This window comes from Aquarana catesbeiana, linkage group LG09, assembly GCF_042186555.1.
Source record: "Aquarana catesbeiana isolate 2022-GZ linkage group LG09, ASM4218655v1, whole genome shotgun sequence".
NCBI classification, from domain to species: Eukaryota; Metazoa; Chordata; class Amphibia; order Anura; family Ranidae; genus Aquarana; species Aquarana catesbeiana.
Genome location: NC_133332.1, coordinates 102,486,783 through 102,512,431, shown reverse-complemented (window position 1 = coordinate 102,512,431; position 25,649 = coordinate 102,486,783). Strand labels below are relative to the sequence as shown.

Genomic DNA, 25,649 nt, shown 5'->3' with positions numbered 1-25,649 from the left:
CAGTGTGTGTGGGACAGGGGTGAGGAGATTTGTACAGAGGGGGGCAGTGTGTGCGTGGGACAGGGGTGGGGAGATTTGTACAGAGGGGAGCAGTGTGTGCATGGGACAGGGGTGAGGAGATTTGTACAGAGGGGGGCAGTGTGTGTGTGGGACAGGGGTGAGGAGATTTATACAGAGGGGGGCAGTGTGAACGGAGGACAATGTCTGCAGAGGAAAAGGGAGCAATGTGTACAGCTGTTAAGCAGTGTGTGTGCACAGGGGAAAAGTGGGGCAGTGTGTACAGTTGGTGAATTTAATTTGCACTAAATCTGAGGTTTCTTCATTGTTTCTAATCAGAATCTACGTTGTATTAAGCCACACACAATATTCAATTAATTCCAACCATGCCGGCTGTTCCCCATTACTTGACCACTATATTCTTCCTTGATTTTGATCCTGGCCCATAGATAGTACAATCCAGTGAATTTGGCACCTGAGCACGATCAGGGGAATTCATATAGAGTGTCTATGAATTTCATCAAATTTTGTTATGTCTCCACATAACACGTGCTGGTGTGGGCTACAGATTCCTGTATCTGTTGGAATATTAATTTTGGGCAAGCAAAACATGCAAAAGCACACTAATGCCACGTACACACGACCGAACTTTACGGCATACTTGGTCCGGCGAACCGGAGTCCGTCGGACAATTTGATCGTGTGTGGGATCCAGTGGACTTTTTTTTCTCAAAAGTTTGACGGACCTAGAAATGAAACATGTTTCAAATCTGTCCGACGGACTCGAGTCCAGTTGAAAAGTCCTCTCGTCTGTATGCTAGTCCGACGGACAAAAGCCGACTCTAGGGCAGCTATTGGCTACTGGCTATGAACTTCCTTGTTTTAGTCCGGTTGTACGTCATCACGTATGAATCCGTGGGACTTTGGTTGATTGTGTGTAGGCAAGTCCGTTCATTTGGAAAGTAAAGTCCGTCGTAAAATCCGTCGTAAAGTCCGTCGAAAAGTACGCCGGACAAAGTCTTCCGTAAAGTCCGCTCGTGTGTATGCGGCGTAAGACCCACAATGTATTCTCAGTGCAGCAGAGCTCCTGCTCAACCGATGCAGTTTTATCTCTGAGTGGGTGGAACCTGATAGAGCTTTATGGACACTAATGCCGTGTACACACGGGCGGACTTTTCTACCGGACTGGTCCGACGGAACGAATCCGTCGGACAATCCGACCGCGTGTGGGCTTCATTGGACCTTCAGTGGACTTTTTTGGTCGAAAATCAGACAGACTTTAGATTTGTTTCAAATCTTTCTGCCGGAACTCCGCCGACCCAGTTCCTATCAAGAAATCCCCTCGTCTGTATGCTAGTCCGACAGACGAAAACCAACGCTAGGACAGCTAATGGCTATTGGCTATGAACTTCCTTATTTTAGTCCGGTCGTACGTCATTACATACAAATCTGTCGGACTTTGGTGTGATCGTGTGTAGGCAAATCCGTTCATTAGAGAGTGCGTCGAAAGTCCATCGTAACTCAGTCGAAAGTCCGTTGGAAAGACCGTCGGACCTTTGATGCCGAAAAGTCTGCCTGTGTGTACACGGCATAAGGGGTTGATTTACTAACACTGCAGAGTGCAAAATCTGGTGCAGCTCGGCATGGTACTCAATCAGCTTCTAACTTCAGCTTTTTCATTTAAGCTTTGACAAAAAACCTGGAAGCTGATTGGTTTCTGTGCAGAGCTGCACTCTCCAGTTTTCGAAAATGAACCCATAAGTTCCCATCAGGTACCCTCCTCTTGTGATTGACAGCAGGCAGGTGGGGTCAGTAGCCAATAGACAGTTTGCTATTGGCTATGGAATCTGCCTACTGTCATTGTCACTGCTGTGAAGCTGACAGCATCCTTGACAAGCAGTAAAACGAGGAGAGGGAGTAGTGGTGGCAAACATGCCACTCTGCTGCACAGTGTACAGAGATAGGCTTAGAGCTGGTCTTATCCACTTCAGCCCCGAAAGATTTGGCTGCTGACCGGGCCATTTTTTGCAATTCGGCACTGCGTCGCTTTAACTGACAATTCTTGCAGCGCTGCACCCAAACAAAGTTGACATCATTTTTTTTCCCACAAATAGAGCTTTCTTTTGGTTGTATTTGTTTGCCTCTGCGGTTTTTATTCTTTGCACTATAAACAAAAAAAGAGCGACAATTTTGAAAAAAAAAACACAGTATTTTTTACTTTTTTGCTATAATAAATATCCCCATTTTTTTTTTTAAAAAAAGCAAATTTTTTCTCAGTTTAGGCCGATATGTATTTTTCTACATATTTTTGTTAAGAAAAAATCGCAATAACATATATTGATTGGTTTGCGCAAAAGTTATAGCATCTACAAAATAGGGGATAGATTTATAGCATTTTTATTATTTTTTATTTTTTTACCAGTAATGGCGGCGATCTGCGATTTTTATCTGGACTGCGACATTATGGCGGACACATCGGACACTTTTGACACGTTTTTGGGACCATTGGCATTTATACAGCGATCGGTGCTATAAAAATGCACTGATTACTGTAAAAATGTCACTGGCAGGGAAGGGGTTAACACTAGGGGGTGATCAAGGGGTTTACTGTTTTCCCTGCTACGTGTTTCTAACAGAAGTGGGAGGGGACTGGCTTTAGGAAATGACAGATCGTGGTTCCTAGCTATTAGAAACGCACGATCTGTCTCTCCTCACAGAACAGGGATTTGTGTGTTTACACACACACTTCCGTGTTCTGCCTCTCATGCCCATCGGCCAAGAGCATCGGCACCCCCGCAGTGCAGCGGCGCGCGCGCCTGCTATCCTGATCCCACGAGCCGACGTATAGTGGGATGGCTCACGAGATCGTGGCGACCTGCCGCAGTAAAATGACGGCGGCTGGTCGGCAAGGGGTTAATTACCTCCAGTTTTTTTTTTTTCATAGCACCACTTTGTAAAAGCTGCATTTTAATTTGTTCATTATAGTAACCATTAGAAGTTGTTTCTATTAACAAAAATATAAAAACTAACATCTCAGTTGGTGTACAGAATAACATTTTGTTCCTTCTTTCATTTTATATAATCTGTTATCCATACTGTACATAGATTTTTGGCACCAGGCTAAGTTAAGCATAAAACTTCTTCTATATTGATCCTACCTTATCACACAATTGTTGGTGGACAGTTAGTACACATGAACCACATCTACATTAACACTTGAGAGTCAGAAAACGTATGATGGGCAACTGACAACACAGAGTGAACTTCGCCTTTATGTTACTAATAGTCAACAAGATAGCTTTTGAGGTTAAGACGTTTTTATTATAACCACAAGCATAGTCTGATGACGAAGTTACAAAAATGTTTTGACTTGACTACAAAATTAGGCTGAGAAAATGTGTTATTTCTCAGAAAAATTAGCAGATATTTATATTGTATGCATTTAGAAGCAATCTGCTAAGACAGCTGGAACCAGTTCCAGTTAAAGACTACTGAATATTTTTACAGATTTTGCTTTTTCATATTAAATCATTAAAACCTTTTTCTTCCAGTTGCAAAATCTCCCCTTGTGTAGTGCACATAGACAAACCTGTGCGTAGCCCATGCAGGGCAAAGTACAGGTTTGTTTAATAGCCTGTCCCTTTGCTGCTAATTTCCTTCCCATAACTCCCATGTGGCCTCATCTGCACATTAGAACCTCATGAAATACACAGTATTTTTGAGTATGGTGAGCATATAGGTTTCTTCACTCTATTCCACAATGCATCCTTGCCTTGCAGAATAACAAGGCCATTAGTCAACTGTGAATGTGGGGGTCGTTAGCTTTTGATAGGCATCACATTATGGTATTAATTCTATGATTTACCAGGATTACCAAATTCTTCTCCCACAGGCTTCAATAGATTCAAGGCTAAGATTTGGACAGGCTTAAATATACCATAGGCTACTCACGGGTTTTTGGGGTTCAGCACCAAGGATCATCATTTACAAAATGTTATTATTTTTTCTCTGTTTTGTTATAATTTTGTGTGTATGTATTTGTGTATGTATACCCTTAAAAAAAAAACAGTAAGAGGAAGCAATGGCAGGGGTTGTTGACAGAAGCAAACATTTCTTAAAGAGTAACTTCAGTAATATTTTTCATCTTTCCATCTATTAAATCTTCTGCCCTTGTTGTTTTAACTTTGGATAGTAAAACATTTTTTTTTTCTGCCAGTAAATACCTTATACGGCCCACTTCCTGTTTCTTGTCTGGTCATTAGCCTAGGTTTATAACATCATGCACAGCTCTCTCTCTTACACTGGGGGGGGGGGGGGGTGGAGTCATAAGAGGGCCAATGAGAGCTGCAGAGCTGGAGGTGTACCTCTGTGTATCTGTGTAAATCCAGGAAGTGCACAGGCAGCAGCTTCAGCTGCCCACAGTTAAAATGGTTGCAGCCAGACTCAGTGGAGGGAGATTTCTGCAGCATATTTGGCAAGTACAAAATCACAGTATATATAAAATAATATGCAAAGTGGTTGGAGGGAAGCTTCAGAATGGCAAAAATTATGTGAGCAGACTGCAGTTCCTCTTTAAAAGAGAAGTATGTTGTTGTTTTTTTGGCCCATTTATACTTACCTAGGTGGATGCGGCATTGATCCGATGCTGCATTTGTCCCTTAGCGCTTCTGCACTGAGAACCGTGCGATCGAACACGACCGATGGCTCGGTCCTCACAGATCCCTGAGTGGAGAGCTGCTGACTGTCAATCAGAAGCTCTCCTCTCTGCTCCTCAACTCTCACTGAAGCGCTGGGCTGTGGAGGGGCAGGGAGTGGCCGTCTCAGTGGCTCGCTGAGAGGCTGAGAATAGGCATCAGTCTAGGCAACTGGTGGATCCAGACTTTATTGTCGGGATGACGTGGTGCCTGGACTGATTCCAGTGACATCAGCAGAGAGGACTTCAGACCACTCTCTGCTGAAAATGGGTCAAAGGAGTGCAAAACGAATTGCACTCCTGTGACCCATAGTAGAAGCCCAGCCAAACGAGCTCAGGCTGGACTTCTCCTTTAATGTTTAGTTCAGGTTACTTAAAACCTTTACCTTTTTAAGTTTTATCTACTGTTTTGTACATATAGCAAATAGTATTTTCCCTTCAATTGGTACATTCTTGCTTCAGTTTTTGCAAAAAGCCTGCGAAAGAAGGGGGAACTTCAAATGTAATTTGCCTAATATGTTTATTTCCTAGGAGCATCAGCGCCATCTAGTTGCCCAGTCATGTAGTCCCCCCCCATCAAACTTTGTTTTCTGTGGGACTTGCTTTGTTTTTTGGAACTGTTTGAAAGCCAGAAAGGCCTTGTGTAATGTGTAAAATCTCTTTGGTTCACAGAATATTGAAAGTTACAAGAGTTTAGAATGGAAACCACCAACCACAAAAGGCTAAGCTTGTGAAAAGGTAAAATATTTTTTGTCATGCAACTTTTATTTTCTTTACCAAAGATGTACCAAGCATTTCTGGCAGCCAGAGCATAGCATTTTTAACTCCCACCCATATACATCAAAATTATTTCCAGTAATAATTATGAAATTAATCTGAATGCATGCTGTATGGAAGTATGGATGCAACTTTATTCAAAGATACTGAACTTAGCAAATCAATCTGCCCGATGTTCAGGAGCACAGTGATCCTTCTGCATAGTTACCAACTTAAAATAGTTAAATAGTTAGGAGGGAGACATTGAAGACACAAGAAGAAAAACATTGCAAGCACCTGTGGCCAATAAAGTGGGTGTCACTTTACGGTGGGTGGCTTGAAGTGTGGGAATAAAATAAGTCCCAGCACTGGTGCCATTGGCAGCAATAGCAACTTCCAGCATTGATGTTTTTGGTAGTAGTAGTAACCATCAGTGATGGTGTAAGCACCTCCACCTTAGTTTCAGGCTGTAAAAGTAACCAACCCAGCACTGGTGGTCAGTGGCTGCCTGTAAACTTAACCCTCCCAAGCATTGATGGTCAGTGACTGGCTATAACAACAATAACCCCCCCAGTATTGGTGGTCAGCAGCTGGGTATAAACACATCCCCCCAGCATTGGTATCATCATTGACAGCAATAATAACCTTCAGCATTGGTGTAAGCACCTCCATTGATGGTCAGTGTCAGGCTGTAAAAGTAACCAATCCAGCATTGGTGGTCAGTGGCTGGCAGTAAACATAACCACCCAAACATGGGTGAACAGTGACTGGCTATAACAATAACCCGACCCCCCAGCATTGGTATTCAGTGGCTGTCTGTAAAGATAATCACCCTGCATTGGTGGTCAGGGCCGCTGATAGGGGGGGCACCAGTCGTCTTGTAGGGGGCGCGCCGAGCACACAGGGAGGCCCACACAGGGAGGGCGATTAGTGATGGATGACATTTGCAGAACTCTTCCTCCAGCATCTGAAAGCTGGTCTCTCTCCCCCTCTCTCTGCTGCCAGTTTTTATCTGCTGAGAAAAAAGACAGTCGTCCCTCACTAATCCCCCTCACTGTGCGGGACCCCCCTCCCAGCTGGCTCTAATATTAGCTCTGCCCTGAGTTTGTTATCTTTGTAACTTTGTTTCTCTCCCTCTGTTTCTCTGATCCTGGAGCTCCAACTGCCCAGCCTGTATATTTTTTTTCATCTCATCTTCATTTTTATTTATTAACTTCAATTTTAGATTTAGCAGGAATTCTGTAAGTTATGTTGTATTTGTGTCTGCTAATAATAATTGTATTGTATTTTTAGTGAAATATAGCTTTGACATTTTCTTGGGAGGGGGGTGGTCTGTACAGGGCCCTGCGATTTCTATCAGCAGCCCTATTGGTGGTCAATGGCTGGTTGTAAGATAAACTCCCACAGTGTTGGTGGTCAATAGCTGGCTGGAATGATAATAATAATAATACCCAGTCGTCCGCCCCCTCCACACTCCCCAGGATTGGTGTCCATTATTTAGTTACCCAAATACTATTTCCTATGCAGAACACTTTCTCCCAGTTGGGCCCCAATTATAGTTCTACTGTTGGGCAGAGATCTCTCCAGCTGGCAGTTCTGGCCTCCTTCAGTGCTGGGTGCTGGAATGCAGAGAGCATTCTGGCACGGCACACCACTGTCATTCTGCATGTAGCTGTTGGGTGCACCCAGCACTCTCTAAGTGGTGGTACCTGGTGCAGATTACCCCATTTCTCCAGGATCACCCCCTGCCCCATTTTTACAATATCTGCTACTATAATAGAATAACTATGAGATAGTATAACCAGACCGGCTGTTTGCATGTAAAACAAAAAGATCATGGCAAAACCAAAATATCCATTAGATTGTTGTGCTCAACCAAAACACAGAAAAGACAATTAAGTTAGATGTAAACCTTTTTTAAAAGATTTTGTTACATATTAGCACAGCTGATCTCCTGCATCCTCTTCCTGTCTACATGCATGTACACTTGCAACTGCTGCATGCCATTTTCAGCATTGGTTTCCTGAGAATGACAACAGCAGACAGCAGCGAGTTGTTCGCTATATTTCTTGATGTTTTTTGGCCTCTGGTGGATCGCTTGTCGCTCCCCAGTACACTGTTCTGTTGAGTTATTAGCTCTCTTTATTATATGTTAGTAATATCTGCTTGACGAGAGTCAATTCCTTTCATTTTCTTCCAGCCTTTCCTTTTTTCTATCCCTTATACTGAATTGTATGCGGTCCATCTGTCAGATCTTAATGCTTATTATGCAACTCCCTATATTACCAATATGGCCCCCTTAAACATTTTGACCCTAAATGGCCAAGGTCCTAACCACAAAAATGCACTAAAGCATTCCGTTAATTTGCTGCAGCTAAAATCCACATTCTTTGCTTACAGGAGACCTCTCTTATCTACAGGTATATAAAGCCACGGCAGCTACTAAACAGTGAAGTGTTCTTATAGCTATTCTCTGTACAACCCCAATTGTACTTTCATCTGAAATTAAAGATCCTGAAGGCCGCTACCTCATTCTTCTTGGGCACATTTCAGATGTTGCTGTAACCATTGGATCATATTATGCTCTTAATAAACATCCATTATCATTTCTTTCCCACCTTTTTCATGTAATTGATTCACACAGGTTAGGTACAGGGATATTATGTGGAGACTCCAACCAAGTTCTTTTTCCCTTTTTGGATAAATCTCCCCCTCCTCCCTCCTCCTGTTCTCCTAAGCTTTCATTTCAGCAACTTATCTCCTGGCTTGAGCTCAATCCAGATCGTAAACGCTTTACATATTACTCCCACACAAATCGTTCTCTAGGATTGATTATATCTTCCTAAGTGTTGGCATGGCTCCGAAATCCTATCATCAGTTATTACGCCCTTTACTTGGTCCGATCATAGTGCAGTTTGTACTACCATCTCCTCCCCTATCCCAAGATCCCAGGATTCGTCTTGGTGCGTTAATTAATTATATAGTTACATAGTAGGCAAGGTTGAAAAAAGACAAAAGTCCATCAAGTCCAACCTATGTGTGTGATTTTATGTCAGTATGACATTGTATATCCCTGTATGTTGTGGTCGTTCAGGTGCTTATCTAATAGTTTTTTTAAATTATCGATGCTTCCCGCTGAAACCACTGCCTGTGGAAGAGAATTCCACATCCTAACCGCGCTTACAGTAAAGAACCCTCTACACAGTTTAAGGTTAAACCGCTTTTCTTTTCATGTCTAAATTTCCTTTTCGCTGAAAAGTTTTAGCCCTATTGTGGGGTCACCAGTAAGGTATTTTTACATTGAAATGTTTTCCTCTCTCAAGCGTCACCTCTCCAGAGAGAACAAGTTCGGTGCTCGTAACCCTTTTCTCATAACTAAGGTCCTCCAGTCCCTTTTATTAGTTTTGTTGCCCTTCTTTGGACTCTCTTCAGTTCCAGCACATCCTTCCCGAGGACTGGTGCCCAGAACTGGACAGCATACTCCAGGTGCGGCTGGACCAGAGTCTTGTAAAGTGGGAGAATTATCGCTTTATCTTTTGAGTTCATCCCCGTTTTAATGCATGCCAATATTCTGTTTGCTTTGCTCGCAGCAGCTTGGCATTGCATGCCATTGCTGAGCCTATCATCTACTAGGACCCCCAGGTCTTTTTCAGTCCTAGATTCCCCAAGAGGTTCTCCCCATAGTGATTAGATTGCATTCATATTTTTGCCACCCAAATGAATTATTTTACATTTTTCTACATTAAACCTCGTTTGCCATGTAGTTGCCCACCCCATTAATTTGTTTAAATCTTCTTGCAAGGTTTCCACATCCTGTGGAGAAGTTATTGCCCTGATTAGCGTAGTATAGTCAGCAAATACAGAGATTGAGCTGTTTATTCCATCCAGGTCATTTATGAAAAAAAATTTGTCCCAGGGCAGAACCCTGGGGGACCCAAATTTCCACCCGGACCATTCTGAGTACTCCCTATTTATCACTACCCTCTGAACTCGCCTCTGTAGCCACTCTCAAACCATGTACTCACACTATGATCCATGCCAACGGACCTTACTTTGTACAGTAAATGTTTATGGGGAACTGTATCAAATGCTTTTGCAAAATCCAGATACACCATGTCTACAGGCCTTCCTTTATCTAGATGGCAGCTCACCTCCTCATAAAAGGTTAATAGATAGGTTTGTCAAAAACGATTCCTTATGAATTCATGGTGATTACTGCTAATGATACTGTTGTCATTACTAAAATCTTGTATATAGTCCCTTATCACCCCCTCCAAGAGCTTGCATACAATTGATGTTAGGTTAACTGGTCTGTAATTCCCAGGGATGTATCTTGGCCCTTTTTTAAATATTGGTTTTACATTGGCTTTTCTCCAATCAGCTGGTATCATTCCAGTCAGTAGACTGTTTGTAAAAATTAGGAACAATGGTCTGGCAATTACTTGACTGAGTTCCTTAAGGACTCTCGGGTGCAAGCCATCTGGTCCCCGTGATTTATTAGTGTTTTAAGTTTTTCAAGTCTATTTCTAATTCTGTCCTCTGTTAGCCATGAGGGCGCTTCCTGTGACGTGTCATGAGGATAAACATTGCAGTTTTTGGTTACTGAAGCCCCCCATTTCCCTCGTGAAGACTGAGGAGAAGAATAAATTCAATACCTTCGCCATCTCTCCATCCTTAGTAACCAGATTCCCTTCATCATTATTTATGGGACGAATATGATCTGACCTCCCTTTCTTACTATTTATGTACTTAAAGAATTTCTTGGGATTTTTTTTACTCTCCTCCGCTATGTGTCTTTCATGTTCTATCTTAGCCGCCCTGATTGCACCCTTACATTTCTTGTTGCATTCTTTGTAAAGTTGTAATGCTGATGATGATCCCTCTGCCTTGTATTTTTTTGAAGGCCTTCTCCTTTGCTTTTATATGCATTTTTCCTCCGTGTTTTTTGTTCCTAAGATTTTATCCCAATTATTATCTTCTAGCAAGGATTGTAGTTTAGGGAAGTTGGCTCCTTTGAAATTCAGTGTCTTTGTATTCCCCTTATGTTTCCTATTTGTGTGATTTATACTAAAACGAATTTACCTGTGATTGCTGTTTCTCAAATTGTCCCTTATTTCCATATCCGTGATCAGGTCTGTATTGTTGGTAATCAGTAGGTCTAGTAACACTTTGTTTCTAGTTGGTGCATTTACCATCTAACCCATGAAATTGTCCTGCAAGATATTTAGGAACTGGCGAGCCTTAGATGAATGCGTGGTTCCTTCCACCCAATCTATGTCTGGATAATTAAAATTCCTCATTATAATGACATTTCCCATTCTTGCTGCTAATCCAAATTGAAATAGGAGGTCCGCCTCTGCCTCCTCCCCCTGCTTAGGGGCCTATAGCATACTCCCAGTATTACGTTCACCTTAGTTTCCTTCCTTCGTAGCTCTACCCAAGAGGGTTCCACCTCCTCCCTTGCTCCCTTAGTGATGTCATCTCTCACTTGTACATCATTTTTGATCTACAGGCATACCCCTCCCCCTTTTTACCCTCTCTATCCCTGCGATATAGGGAATACCCTTGAATGGTTGCCAGCCAATCATGAGAGCTGTCGAACCAAGTTTCTGTAATTCCTACAAAATCGAAATCCTCCTCGTACAACAGTAGCTCTAGTTCTCCCATCTTGTCCGCCAGACTCCTGGCATTGGTGAACATGCCACATAATTTAGACCGGTAGCATACTATCTCCTTCTTGGTGCTCTGGGGTTGCAAATAGGACTTGTTACTATACTTACCTCGGGTTTAGGTGCTTTAGTCAACCTACCACTAATGCCCCCAATACTACCCTCTGGAATATGTTCCGCTCTGACTATCTCTACCTCTAGACCCCCCCCCCCATTGCCTAGTGTAAAAGCCACTCAAAATTTTCAGCCATCTTCACTCCCAGCAGATCTGCACGTTCCCCATTTAGCTGCAGTCCATCCCTTCTATAGAGCTGGTAACCGACTGAGAAGTCGCCCCAGTTCTCCAGGAACCCAAATCCCTCCTTTCTACACCAGCTCCTCAGCCACTTGTATACTTCCCTAATCTCCCTCTGCCTTTCTGGCTCGAGGTACCGGTAGTATTTCTGTAATTAAGATGGCTAAATTGCCCAAGTTTTTATATCTTTTTAGAGTCTTGCCCATCCTAGTTCCATCTCATTTTTTACAGCTTATACAGCGCAAAATTATCTCCTTTATCTGGGGTAAAACGAAACCTCAAACCTCTAAATCCACTCTCTGTCTCCCACAATGCTGCGGAGGTTTAGGTCTCCCAAATATTTGTGCTTATATTTTGTGGAGCACCATGGAAACTCCTAGCTTACGTTCCACCACCACACACAGGGTTCCTGTTTCCGGAGTGGCGTTGACGTCATCCCACGTGCCCTGCTCCAGTGGCTATGCTCGGCTTCCCTGGCTCCATCCTCCAGCAGCGGCTGACACATTACACTCCACACAGCTTGGCATAGCATTGTCTGATCCTTGCGGTCAGTTCCAGCATTCACTGCAGCCAGCTAGTGTCTCCCTGCTCATGCTACATCCCTCTGGATCCTCATATTACCGGATCACCCATCAGAGGCAAGAGGCAGTCCATCACTCCATTTTCTGCCACCGAGCTATTACCATTCCCCACACGGTTTGGGATGACTTCTCTCCACATGTGACCGGCAAGCCTTATGGAAAACGTTAACCCCTTCTCAACCAGAAATCATTGTGGTACCTTTTGTTTTTATACAATGTATTTATTTAGTTGCATGCTTTTTACCATTTGCTGCAGTCTGTGCCAGCACTAACAGCCTTTTGTAGTTGCTGGTTAATTGACTACAATGCAATAAACTAACTTTGAATTAGTCCATGGTTCACATATTTTTTGGCTCCTACTCATAGAGCGCTGCTTTTTGTTTTTTTGATTGTTTATCTCCAGACTTTGATGACACACTGTTATAGCCTTGGTACTTTTACTCTATTTGACTATACTTTCTATTCATTTGGGATCGCATCACCACTTGTAACACCCCCCCCCCCCCCCATTCCCTCCCCCCGTTTTTTATACCCTCTTCTCTCTATGGACTCCTATTTTTTGTTTTCTACCTTTCTTTTAATATTGTGTGGTACTTATAAACACATTATCTCTTCTGTTTTTAATATAAACCTATTCGATTGATCTCTGTATTATTGTTCTTGCAAAATGAACCAATAGTCACTAGCTTACTTTTTTCCTTCTGATGGAATTTTCTAATGCTTTTGATGTAATACTTTATTGGTTTATTCATTGCTGTACTTGTTAAATTTTTACATTGTTATGTACTCATCCTGTTTATAAATCGATATGTTTAGCTTTAATGCTATTTGAATATTGTACCACCATCCTTGTATGTACTCAATTTGTCAATCTTTGTTATGTCTAAAAAATAATAAACAAATTTGACAAGAATGTTATAGCAGACTATTTCTTCAAAATCTAAATGATTGGGGATGAAACATGATAAAAAAGAGAAGTCACTGATGTGAATCCGCTCTTTGGTGGTCCTCCTATTTTGTTGCTAGTTATCCATCTATTACATTACTGAACTACACATTACTATTATACCTGTCACACCGCTGTTATACATTCATTTACTAAGGGCATGCCATTGCACCAACTCTTCCCAATCTCTCCACATGCATTTTATCAGATTTTCCTATGATTTCACCACAAAGGCTTCCAATTCACTGTCACTGTGGCAACTCTGTGCCACTGCCATTGATAGTGACAGGGCTAGCTTACCGGAAAGCTCTCTTATTGTCCCTTCCAAGTCTGTTGGGCATAGTTCAAAGTCTACGCAGTGCATTATGTTTTTAAAAATTTCTCCCTAGCAAACCTGAACATAAATTTGCCAGGACTGTAAATCTTAAACCCTTAGGATTTGCTTTGAACCTGAACCTCATCCGTGAACCTCATGCAGCAAGGTTTAAAACAATCTTGATTTTTTCCATAAGAAATGTCATTTTGTGCAGGGACTGATGTAAACACGGGAAACATGTGCCACTTTACAGGCATACTATAGACACCCCCAGGTACGAAATTTAAAGGAATATTTCACTTTTATTGTTCCACTTTAAGCATTATTAAAATCACTGCTCCCGAAAAAACAGCCATTTTTAAAACTTATTTTTGCATTGATACATGTCCCCTGGGGCAGGACCTGGGTCCTCAAACACTTTTTATGACAATACCATGCATATTAGCCTTTAAAATTAGCACTTTTGATTTCTCCCATAGACTTTTAAAGGGTGTTCCGCGGCTTTCGAATTTGCCGCAAACACTCCAAATTGTTTGCTATTCGGCGAACACCTGATGTTCGCGTCGAACTTATGTTCGACTTGAACATCGGGCTTATCCCTACTGATTACTACTAATGATACTATTTTTATCCGCAAATTATTGGACATAATCCCTTATTATCCCCTTTAATAGTTTACAAACTATTGATGTTAGGCTGACTGGCCTGTAGTTTCCAGTAATATATCGTGGCCCGTTTTGTGTATTGGAAATATGTTAGCTTTCCGCCAATCGGCTGTTACTGTTAGTAAACTATCCTTAAAGGTTCGGAATAACGGTCTAGCAATGACCTTGCTAAGTTCTTTGAGGACTCTTGGGTGTAAGCCATCTTGTCCTGGTGATTTGTTTGCATTAAGTTTTTTGAGTCTTTTTAGAACACTAGCTTCTTTTAGCCACAAGGGTACATTCTGTGTTGGCTCCATTCAAAAAACTATATCTTCCTCGTTGAAATGTGAGGTAATATAGCTCATAGCGTTTTTAAAAAAATGTTTTGCAATTCACAAAAAAAAAAAAAAAACGATACAATCTCGCAAGCGGTATTTCTTCTAAAATTGCAATGTTATCTCATGAAATCATGCAATATTTTATCTCATGCAATATCAAGTGGGAATGATACAGTGGAGAAGAATTAGAACCCCTGTCAGTTTTTATTGCTAATAAAGAGGTAAAATGGTCTAAACCGTAGAAATATGCCAACTCACTAAGACCCTTTTCACACTGAGGCAGTTTTCAGGCATTTTTAAGCGCTAGCAATACCACCGGTAAAGCGCCTGCAAACTGCCTCCGATTCATTTCAATTTGATTTTTTACACTGGGAGGGGCGCGTGCAGAACGTTAGGAAAAGTACTGCAAGCAGCATCTTTGGGGTGGTTTGGGAGCACTTTATACAGCGCTCCCAAAATGCCCTGCCCATTGAATTGGTAGCGATTTGGAAGCGGCGCAACACGGGTGTTTATAAACACCCCTTCTTTGAGTGGTTAAAAGCACCCCACTAGCGGCTGAAAAGCACTGCTTAAACAGCTAAAATAAGCGGCACTTTAGAGCTTAGGCGGCCCCAGTGTGAAAGGGGTCTTAGTCAGTGCGGTCCCTGCAGCATATGTATTAATACAAAATAAAAAAGGTGAGTCAAAGGTAAGCTGCTTTCACAGGACACACGTGGTGTATCAAAAACTAAGTTCAATTGAAGGGGTTGTATAGGTTCTCTTTTAAAAAAAAAATAACAAACATGTCATACTTCCCTCCACTGTGCAGTTCGTTTTGCACAGAGTGGCCCTGATCCTCATCTTCTGGGGTCCCTCAACGGCTGTCTCGGCTCCTCCCCGCAAGAGCTAACCCCCCCTCTGGGAAGCGCTCTCCCAAGGGGGTTAGCTTGCGGGTGCGCTCCCTTGTGATACATTCGGCCCCGCCCCCGACACGCCGCGTCATTGATTTGATTGACAGCAGCATTATTTTTTACATTTTGCTATAATAAATATCCCAAAAAAATATATAAAAAAAAAACATTTTTTTTCCTCAGTTTAGGCCGATGCGTATTCTTCTACATTTTTTTGGTAAAAAAAAAATCGCAATAAGCGTTTATTGATTTGTTTGCGCAAAAGTTATAACGTTTACAAAATAGGGGATAGTTTTATGGCATTTTTATTAATAATTTTTTTTTTTTACTAGTAATGGCGGCGATCAGCGATTTTTATTGTGACTGCGACGTTATGGCGGACATGTCGGACATTTTTTACACATTTTTGGGACCATTGTCATTTATACAGCAATCAGTGCTATAAAAATGCATTGATTCCTGTATAAATGACACTGGCAGTGAAGGGGTTAACCACTAGGGGCGGGGAGGTGTTAAATCAGTACTGGGAGTGATTACTAATTCTAGGGGGGATGGGCTGTGTATGTGACGTCACTGATCTCTGCTCCGATGACAGGGAGCAGAGATCGAGTGACACTGTCACTAGGCAGAACGGGGAGATGCTGTTTACATCAGCATCTCCCCGTTCGTCCTCTCCATGAGGCGATCGCGTCCGCGGGACCGGCGACCCGACTCACGGAGCTTGCGGCAGGTGCACAGGGCAGCAAATTCAAAGTAACGTTACTTCGCGCAGCCATGCCATTCTGCCAACGTAAATGTACAGGAGCCGGTCGGGAACCAGTTAAGTAAAAACAAAAGATCTTTAAAAATGTCAAATAGTGAATGAAAATAGTATCAACAAATACACACATATATAAATACCCTTCTTCCACCAATAAAAAGTGCAATGTTGTCTTTTTTATTGGTGGAAGAAGGGTATTTATATATATATATATATATATATATATATATATATATATATATATATATATATATATATATATATATATATATATATATATATATATATATATATATATGTGTGTGTGTGTAATTTTTGATACTATTTTCCCCTGGTAATCTCTGGAGGAACCTTAGTTTTCCATGGAACCCTGGTTGAGAAACCTGGCTTTAAAGTTATTTTTGCTGTGATATTTGGAAAAGTCATCGCTATATCTTTGGGCAGGTATGTTTTTTTTCTTGTTGTCATTTTCTGATTTTCTTGAAAGTGTCACTCTGGTATGACACCCCTCTCCTAACAGCTCAAGCTCCACACCTTTGTAAGAATACTTGTCTATTTCTAATCCCATTCTGTCTTGGGAATATTTGAGCTAAACATGTCTCTACAAATAATTGTGAATAAGTAAAGTATCCCAACTACATATGACACGTATGGCATACGTATGTTCTAGCAAAGGATTAGACCATTGTGATATGTATGTACATTGTATTATGTTTGGAGTAATTGGGAGGTTTGCAGTAAATGGTACATATATTTGTATATACACAAAAAGTCTCAAAAAAGCTGACAAAATGACCAGAGAAAAAAAATATACTTCACTACATCTAATGGGGTGGAGTTACTGAATGTAATGGGGCGGATTTACTAAAAGCACATAGACTGAGGACTTTGCAAGTGCAGTTACTCCAGAGCTTAGTAAATGAGGGGGGTCTCTGCTGACTTCCATCATCCAATCATGTGCAAGCAAAATTGCTTTTTTTTTTTTTCCTTGCATGTGATTGGATATTCTTTCTAAAGCGAAGCTTTACCTCATGTACTAAGCTCTGGAGCAACTTGCAAATTGCACAGTCTAGAACTATAGTCACAACATTTTTTTTTTAAATTTTGGAGGGGGTTATAACCTCTCTGTTTTTTTTTTTTTTTTTTTTTTGCCATCTGTGTCCCTTTGGAAGATTCCCCCTCTATTACTTTTCTCGGGACACCCCAACATTTGGGATTTTATTTTACTTTTATTTTCAATGATAATGGTAAACATGACAAATATAGAGAGGGTGAATCTCCCTAATGGGGGCACAGACAGCAATAAAAACCTGACAGGTGTTCTAATCCACCTCCACTCTATCCAAAACAAAATAAAAGTTTTTCTTTTAGTTATACTTTAAAGTGGAACTTCAGTCATTTTTTTCAACTTTCCATCTATTAAATCTTCTGCCCTTGTTGTTTTAACTTTGGATAGTACAACATTTTTTTTCTGACAGTAAATACCTTATACAGCCCACTTCCTGTTTCTTGTCTTGTAAAAAGCCTAGGCTTATGCCATTGTGCGCAGCTCTCTCTCTCACTCTCGTGAGAGTTTGCCAGAAAGGTAGGGGGAATGAGTCATAAGAGGGCAAACAAGAGCTGTAGAGCTGGAGGTGTGCTTTTGTGTGTCTGGGTAAATCCAGGAAGTGAACAGGCAGCAGCTTCAGCTGCCAACAGTTAAAATGGATGTAGCCAGACTCAGTGGATACCGCATGCCTAAACTACTACTTAATTACTGCATGCATTTAATTATTTATTTCCTTCTGTGCATTGACTTTAACCCCTTTCCTTGCTGTATTTACTGACAGCTTTGAGCATTTTGCAGTTAATAATGCAAAATGGCATTGTGAATTGACAGTTGCAGGATCGTATGCGATATTTAGGGAGAATGTCTCCGAACACCTAACATCCCCCAGGTGATCTAGTTCTATGAATGGAACCCACTATCTTGTCTATTATACCTCTCTTCTTCCTTAGTAAAACTGAGGAGAAGGATGTATTTACCACAGTTGCTTTATCCTGGTCACTAGTACCAATCTACCCCTGATTATCCTTTAATAGGCCAATATGCTCTGACTTTGCCTTTTTACTATTATTATATTTTTTAAAATGTTGGGATTCTTTTTACTCTCCTCCACTATGCATCTCTCGTCTCTTTTCGCTGCCCTGATGACGCTCTTACATTTCTTATTGCATTCCTTTTAAAGGACAGTTTTTTCTTTATAATAATACAAAAAAGATGCGGCGCTAAGAACAAATATAGTGAATATGATACAATAATCAAAATATTAGTGCAAATAGAAAATTACATGATACAATGTCCCAAAACTAATGGGATAGACAGATAGAATCCAAGGCAAACAAAGAGTCCGTGATAAATCAAGAAAGAGTGCAAAAAGGGGCCATAGCAGAGATGGGGGTGCAGTGGAGAGAATCTTCCGTAGTTCCTCACACCCGAGGTGAAATATCAAATATGCTCACCAGATCCCGTTGACCGCCATTACAGCGGTCAAAAACAGCACAGGGAATTTCGGGGCTCCCCACAACCTCAGCTCAATATTCCCGAAGGGCGACAGATGGTATCTCAGGATTCAAGGAGAGAAAGGAAAACCATCGCATAATATAGTCTGCACAGTCGTTTTATTAAAAGAATTGCACTTACAAAATCTCGTGGTAAAAACAGCATATCGCGTACAGCTGACAATCTGCACCTCCGTCTGCTGCCTCCGCCTTCCTGGTTCGTGTAAGCCCTACACAGAGTACGGACGTGGTGACGTCATAGGCTCCTCCCTACGCGTTTCGTCACTAGCGGACGTCGTCTGGGGATTGGCCAAGCTCGAGCGTCACCGCGTGTGGGCATTAAATACACTATGGGCGCCATCTTAACTACTGGTAAGGTAATTTTGGCATTAGGAAACGGCTAGGCCGTGTTACATGCCGGCCAATAGTGATTAGGGAAGCGGAGGAAACACTTAAGGAAAAACGAAAAACGAAAGAAAAACGCCATCTTGTGGCCAAAAAGAATAACAGAGGAAAAACAAATTAAAAAGAGAAAATGAATTCTCAAATGGCAGTAACAAACTCAGAAGGGGTGCAGCAGACAGGAGGCTAGATGAAACATTAAAAAACATATAAATTGCAATACATACTATAATCCAAAACCTCAATACATCAAATACTAGATATATAAAAGAGGCCGCATTGACAATATGAGAAATTATTCTCATAGAAATGAAACAGTAAAGACAATGTTTTTATTTAAAATAATCAAGAGTTGTTTAAAAAACAATTAATGTCCCAGTCAACGTTTAACCCATGTGGTACAAAAGATCTCATATGGAAGATCCACCTGGTCTCAAGCCTAGATAATGATCTGACCTTGTTAGTCCCTCTCCAGTGTGGATTTAATTTATCAATTGCCATAAAAAGGGTCCCATCCGGTTTCTTATCATGATATTTGGCATAATGCCTAGATAGGTTGTGTTTTGGGTAACCCCGTTTAATGTTGGCAATATGCTCCGATAGTCGCACATGTAACTCACGTTTGGTTCGACCAATGTACTGCTTAGAGCATGGGCACTGAATAAGATAGACAACGAATTTGGTGGTGCATGTAATAAAAGATTGGATATCATATATCCTATTCGTGACAGAGGATAGAAAAGTCTCACGTTTTCTACCAGTAAAGGAATTTATCTGACAGGTGTTACACTTATGACAGGGATAGAAACCCTTCATAGTGTGGAAAAAGGAGATAGTCCTCGGGGGATCTATCACATTTCTAGCGATACAGTGTCGCAAAGAGGGCGCACCCCTATATATCACTACAGGTTTATCTGGAATGACAGGTCCTAGAACCTTGTCATTCCTGAGTATATTCCAATGTTTTTGAAAAATTCTTTTAACAGAAAAATGTTGGTTGGAATAACCTGTAATCATAGCCCAACCAAACCTATTATCATCTACGGGGCCATGGCCGACGTCCCTGTGCAACATGAGTGCCCTATCCATGCTGGCAACCTGAGAAATGGTGGCCTCAACTTCGCCCTTAGAATAACCCTTTTCCAAAAATCGTTGTTTAAGCACCTGAGCTTGTTGGTAATAATCCATAACCTCAGTGCAATTACGCCTAATCCGCTGGAATTGTCCCCGAGGGACAGCTCTCAACCAAGCTGGATGATGGCAGCTAGAAAGCGGAATATAGGCGTTTCTATCCGTCGTTTTGAAATAAGTATTAGTGACAAGGCGACCGTTCCTGATCAAGATGTTAAGGTCAAGGAAATGGATTCCTATATCACTAATTTCAAACTGGAGTGAAATACCTCTATCATTCTGATTTAATGATGTAAAGAATTCTTCAAGTGAGGGCTGATCACCATCCCACACCAGCAAGACATCGTCTATGTACCTTTTCCATAAACGCAGTTGTGCCGGGGGATTCCTGTCAATAACCTCACTCTCCCACCTGGCCATAAATAAATTGGCCAGGCTGGGCGCAAATTTGGCGCCCATGGCCACACCACAAATCTGCAAATAAAAAACACCACCAAACCAAAAATAATTGTGACCTGCCGCAAATTTCAAAAGGGACAAAATGAAAAGTTTTTGAGACTGAGGCAGAGAAGATTCTTGGTTAAGGTAATAACTGACAGCTTCTAATCCATGTTTGTGTGAGATATTGGTATACAGAGAAGCTACATCCGCCGTAGCCAGGATGTAGCTCTCCTTCCATTCTAGGTTTTCCAAAAGGTTAATAACCTGAGTAGTGTCTCTCAAATATGCCGGGGTAGCTGTCACTAGAGGTTGCAAAAAATTGTCCACGTATCTTCCTATCCTGGCCGTAACCGAATCAATGCCGCTGATGATCGGGCGGCCGGGAGGATTGGAAAGGTTTTTATGTATTTTAGGTAGAAAATACATGACTGGAATCCTTGGAGCTGAGGGAACCAGGTATGCCCTTTCTTTTTTATTTAGAATACCCCTTTCAAAACCTCCATCTATCAGGGTCTGGAGTTCCCTTTTGAATTTAGTAGTAGGGTTAGCGGCCAAAGGCAAGTACGTGGCTCGATCAGAGAGGAGCCTATTCATTTCCTCTAAATACTGAACTTTATTGAGAATGACAACACCTCCCCCTTTGTCCGCTGGACGTATGACGATGTCATTTCTTTCACAGATTTTAGATAGATGGTGTTGAAAATCCCCTTGTTGGTTAGGGGGGCAATTGAATGCTAACAAATCCTTAATTACCATTTCTTTAAAAACCTGTATAGAGGGAGCAATGGGACCTGGGGGGTTGAATAGTGAAGCATTTGATAAGTTGGTGTGTCTAATAGGAGTCTCATTCATCTGATTAAGTGAGCTGGACAGTGGGTCAGTTGTTCTATTCATAACGATGGAAGGTCTATTAACAAAAGATGAACCCTGGTTGTTAATCGGATTCAAAGCGAAATGTCTCTTGATGTTCAGTTTTCTTATGAACTTGTGAACATCAATGAACGTTTCAAATTTGTTCAATCTGTGGGGGGGGGCAAATTTTAGGCCCTGACTTAAAACTCTTTGTTCACCCACGGAGAGTTGAACAGTACTTAAATTAAAAACCCCACTAACATTTATTGTCTTCTTCTCTTTGGCCCTGATCCTCCTCCCCCCTCTAAGGCCTCTCTTTCCTCGTGTCCTCTTTTTCCTCTGTAGTTGTTCCTGGGAAGGGACCGTTGATGGTTTTGACCTTCTCCTAAAAAATCTTTATATTATACCTTTTTATGCTGAAATTTAGCCACCCAGGTTTAACCTTAGTTCTTTTATATTTGTTTGCCCATTGGAATACACTTGCTAATGCCATTATTTAGGATTTTCTTAAAGCACTCCCAATTTTCCTCTCTGTTTTTTGATTCTAGAATATCCTCCATTTAATGTCACATGCCAGCCAGGATGTGCACCACAACATTTCATGAGGGATTCAAGGCAAAAGGTAGATTTTTTTTAAGGTACTGCTTAAAGGAGTTGTAAGGGCAGAAAGTTTTTTTTTATCTTAATGCATTCAATGCATTAAGATAAAAAGCCTTCTGTGTGCAGCAGCCCCCCTAATACTTACCTGAGCCCATCTAGATCCAGCGATGTTGCAGAAGTGTCTTGGCTGCCTGGGACTCCCTTGATTGGCTAAGACAGCAGCACGGTGTCATTGGCTCCCGCTGCTGTCAATCAAAGTCAGTCAGCCAATGAGGAGCGAAAGGGGGCGGGTCAGGCCACGGCTCCTTGTCTGAATGGACACAGGGAGCGTGGCTCGGCTCAGGTGCCCCCATAGCAAGCTGCTTGCTGTGGGGGCACTCAACAGGAGGGAGGGGCCTAGAAGCACCAAAGAGGGACCCGATAAGAGGAGGATCTGGGCTGCTCTGTGCAAAACCACTGCACAGGGCAGGTAAGTATAACATGCTTGTTATGTTTAACTAAAAAAAAAAAATGAGACTTTACAATCACTTTAACCACAGTAATTCTTACTATAGACTTCCAATAAGACAGAAGATCTTTGAATATATGTTATTTTTAAAATCAGACTTTATAAGTAAAAACCACAGCTGTTGATACTGAACCTAACAGATTAATCTTGTTCATTCACACAGAACATTGGGATATCAGAAGATCTGGAACAAGAAAAGAAAATGCCCAGTGGAAACTTTTCAAACTGCCGCAGGCCCCCAGATTTCCAGCATACCCTATATGCTGTCACTTATATAGCCATCTTCATACCTGGCCTGCTCGCTAATAGTGTTGCTCTATGGGTTCTCCGAAGCTTTATCAAGAAGAGGAACAAGGCCATTATCTTTATGATCAATTTGGCAACTGCTGACCTTGCCCATGTCTTGTCGTTGCCTCTACGGATTTATTACTACATAAATCACTCATGGCCATTTAAACAATTTGCCTGCTTGTTGTGCTTTTATCTTAAATACCTGAACATGTACGCAAGTATCATCTTTTTAACACTTATCAGCGTCCAGAGGTATGTCTTCACCGCAAATCCTTTCAAAGCCAAAGACTGGAAAAGAAGGTACGATGTTGGAATCAGCATATGCGTATGGATAGTGGTTGGTACTGCATGCCTGGCATTTCCTATCTACAGAAGCTCTGGAGGAAATAACTCAACCACCAGTTGTTTTGCTGACCTAGGTAATAATCAAATTAACATGGTCACCATGTCTGGCATGCTGATTTTTGCAGAACTCTTAGGATTTATAATTCCTATGACTGTCATTACTTACAGCTCTCTAAAAACAAGGACACAACTAAAACTGAATTCCCTACAGTGTGTGAACAAGAAAGAAAAGAGCAAAGCTCTTCGACTGGTAATAACATGTGCTTGTGTGTTTTTTATTTGTTTTGCACCATACCACATCAGTTTCTTCTTCTATGTAATGGTCAGTTCAAATGCTATCCAAAACTGCACAGCGCAAAAAATCATCCTGACTTTTCATCCCATTTCTATTAGCCTAGCAAGTATCAATTGTTGCCTGAACCCAATCATGTATTACTTTACAGCATCAGAATTCCAGAGTGAGATGGCTAGACGTGGGTCCTCCATGATCCGTGTCCGTTCCACGAGTGGTTCTTCTTTCTGACGCTGCCGATATGGGGTTAATACTTTTTATTTATTGTAACTTTTACTTCAAGGATGTCCTTGATTGTATTGTTTTATTATTTCTCAAGATGCTTCCAAGTCTTTAAAGGCCCATTCAACCTTTAACGCTTGTGTTGCAGACTATTGCACATTGCGTTAAGACAGCCTATTCAATTTGAATGTGCTGCCAATGCACCACAAACATAGTCAAAAATGGACATGAAATGGACATAAATCACCTTGTAAAACAACCCATTCAGTTTGAAATATAAATGAAAGGCAAAACATTTTGGGTATAGGTATAAAAAACCTTTATACATACCTTTTTAGCTCTTTTTTTTATAGGTGATCACCTTCCCTCTGTTCTCAGCTGCAAAATAGCTGGGGAGAGGAGAAGCAGCAGCACACTGAGCTTCCCAGTGAATGGCTTTGCAGGGGGGGGCTTTTCAGGACAAGTCTGATCAATGGAGGAGAGCAGGCTGAGTTCCTAGCATAGTTATAGAATTAACCACGGTGTATTCCCCTGCTTAGTGTGGTCAGTTTTTAATAGGAAAGCAGAGGGACTGGCAGGAACACCAGGGATTTCACACAAAGGAAGCAAAACAAAGAGAACATGATACTTTTTCATACAAGTACATGGTACAGCAGACACATATCAGGAATATGAAGTGTTAGGGTAACAAACGCTTTAAGTCACCTATAATTAATCCATTCTTTAAGACCCCAAAGGGTGTTTTAAAAAATTCAATTTTTGAACTGCTTTCTTTACAGCTTTTTTCACTTCTTGATTTCTCAAGGTGTAAATAATGGGATTCAGCAAAGGGGTCACTACAGAGGGAATGATAGAAACAGATTTGTTCAAGTGTAAAGTATCAGCAGCAGTAGGTCGTACAAACATGAGAATATTGGTGACATAAAACAGACAAACCACAATTAGATGAGAAGCACATGTTGAAAATGCCCTACGTCTACCAGTTGATGTAGAAAATGATAGTGTCGTACGGATGATCTGAATGTAAGACATAACAATTAGCAGAAAACAGCCCAAAATTACAAAACAAGCAGATATGAAAAATAACATTTCTACGCTAGAAGTTTTACTGCACGATAATTTGATTAGGGCTGCAAAGTCACAGTAATAGTGGTCAAGCTCATTCCCATCACAATATGAAAGATTTGAGACCTGTAAACATAGAACAACAATAACAATGAACCCTCCAGCCCAGCAACTAATAAATAGCTTCTTACAAGTCCTTGGACTCATGATCACAAAATAATGTAAAGGATTGCAGATGGCTACATATCGATCATAGGACATTATTGTCAGAAGGAAACTCTCTGTCGTACCTAATGAAAAGTGAAAATAGAACTGAGACATGCAACCAGCAAGAGAAATGTGTTTTTTTCTCATTAGCAAGGCCCAAAACAGTGTAGGAACTGTGACAGTAGGGTACCAGATCTCTATAAATGAAAGTCCACCAATAAAGAAGTACATGGGCTTGTGAAGATGTCGTTCACTAACAATGACAAAGATGATGAAGATATTAGCTGTGATTGTCACAAGGTAAACAATGGACACCATGACAAAGAAACACAATCCTACTTCAGTTAACAATGAAAAACCTGAAAGCTGGAATTCTGTAATGAAAGTTGTATTCTTCAATTGCATTGCCAATGTTGTACCTGTAAGAAAAGTTATCAAAGATAATAAAAGACCATCATGTTTAATGTTTAGAAGTACTCATAGTAATATTTATCCCATGAAAGTTGGTAAGAGATTAATTAAAGGCTGGATCTCCAACTTTTCTGAGCCTTCCACTTCATCTTATGACTGACCATTCTTTCTTTAGAAAATAACTTCTAGTAACATCACATAGAAGGATTTTTCTGAACTTAAAGCAGAGCTCCACCCACATTTGAGAGGTGGTCTTAATTGAAAGACCACCTCTCCACCCCTCGTTTTTGGATATAAAAAAAAAAAAATGAAGTACAAAGTGTACTTTTGATCCATCTGGTCCGCGGCGCAGGACGTCATATCCTTTCTGTGCTGCGAGTCACCCCCCGCTGTCTTCTGGGACATGTGTTTGTCCCAGAAGACAGCTGGCCATTCACAAAGTGCATGCGCAGTAGGA

General features: G+C 41.2%; 2 protein-coding genes across 3 annotated transcripts in view; one reads left to right on the top strand and one right to left on the bottom strand.

The window, feature by feature from the left end:
- Positions 1-25,245, top strand: part of P2RY10 (P2Y receptor family member 10) — a 31,930-nt gene extending 6,685 nt beyond the window's left edge. Inside the window, exons 2-4 of one of the 2 annotated variants that reach the window (XM_073599106.1) lie at positions 5,362-5,427; positions 21,800-21,873; positions 22,523-25,245. In XM_073599106.1, coding sequence (XP_073455207.1) covers positions 21,853-21,873; positions 22,523-23,518 — 1,017 coding nt within the window. In that variant the 5' untranslated portion in view covers positions 5,362-5,427; positions 21,800-21,852 and the 3' untranslated portion in view covers positions 23,519-25,245. The remainder of the gene's footprint in view (positions 1-5,361; positions 5,428-21,799; positions 21,874-22,522) is intronic. The other variant, XM_073599107.1, reaches the window with a different exon arrangement.
- Positions 24,233-25,248, bottom strand: LOC141108977 (olfactory receptor 6C4-like). Its single transcript, XM_073600933.1, has one exon. It carries the CDS (start codon positions 25,184-25,186, stop codon positions 24,233-24,235), a length of 954 nt encoding a protein of 317 aa, XP_073457034.1. The 5' UTR covers positions 25,187-25,248.
- Positions 25,249-25,649: the final 401 nt, after the last annotated feature.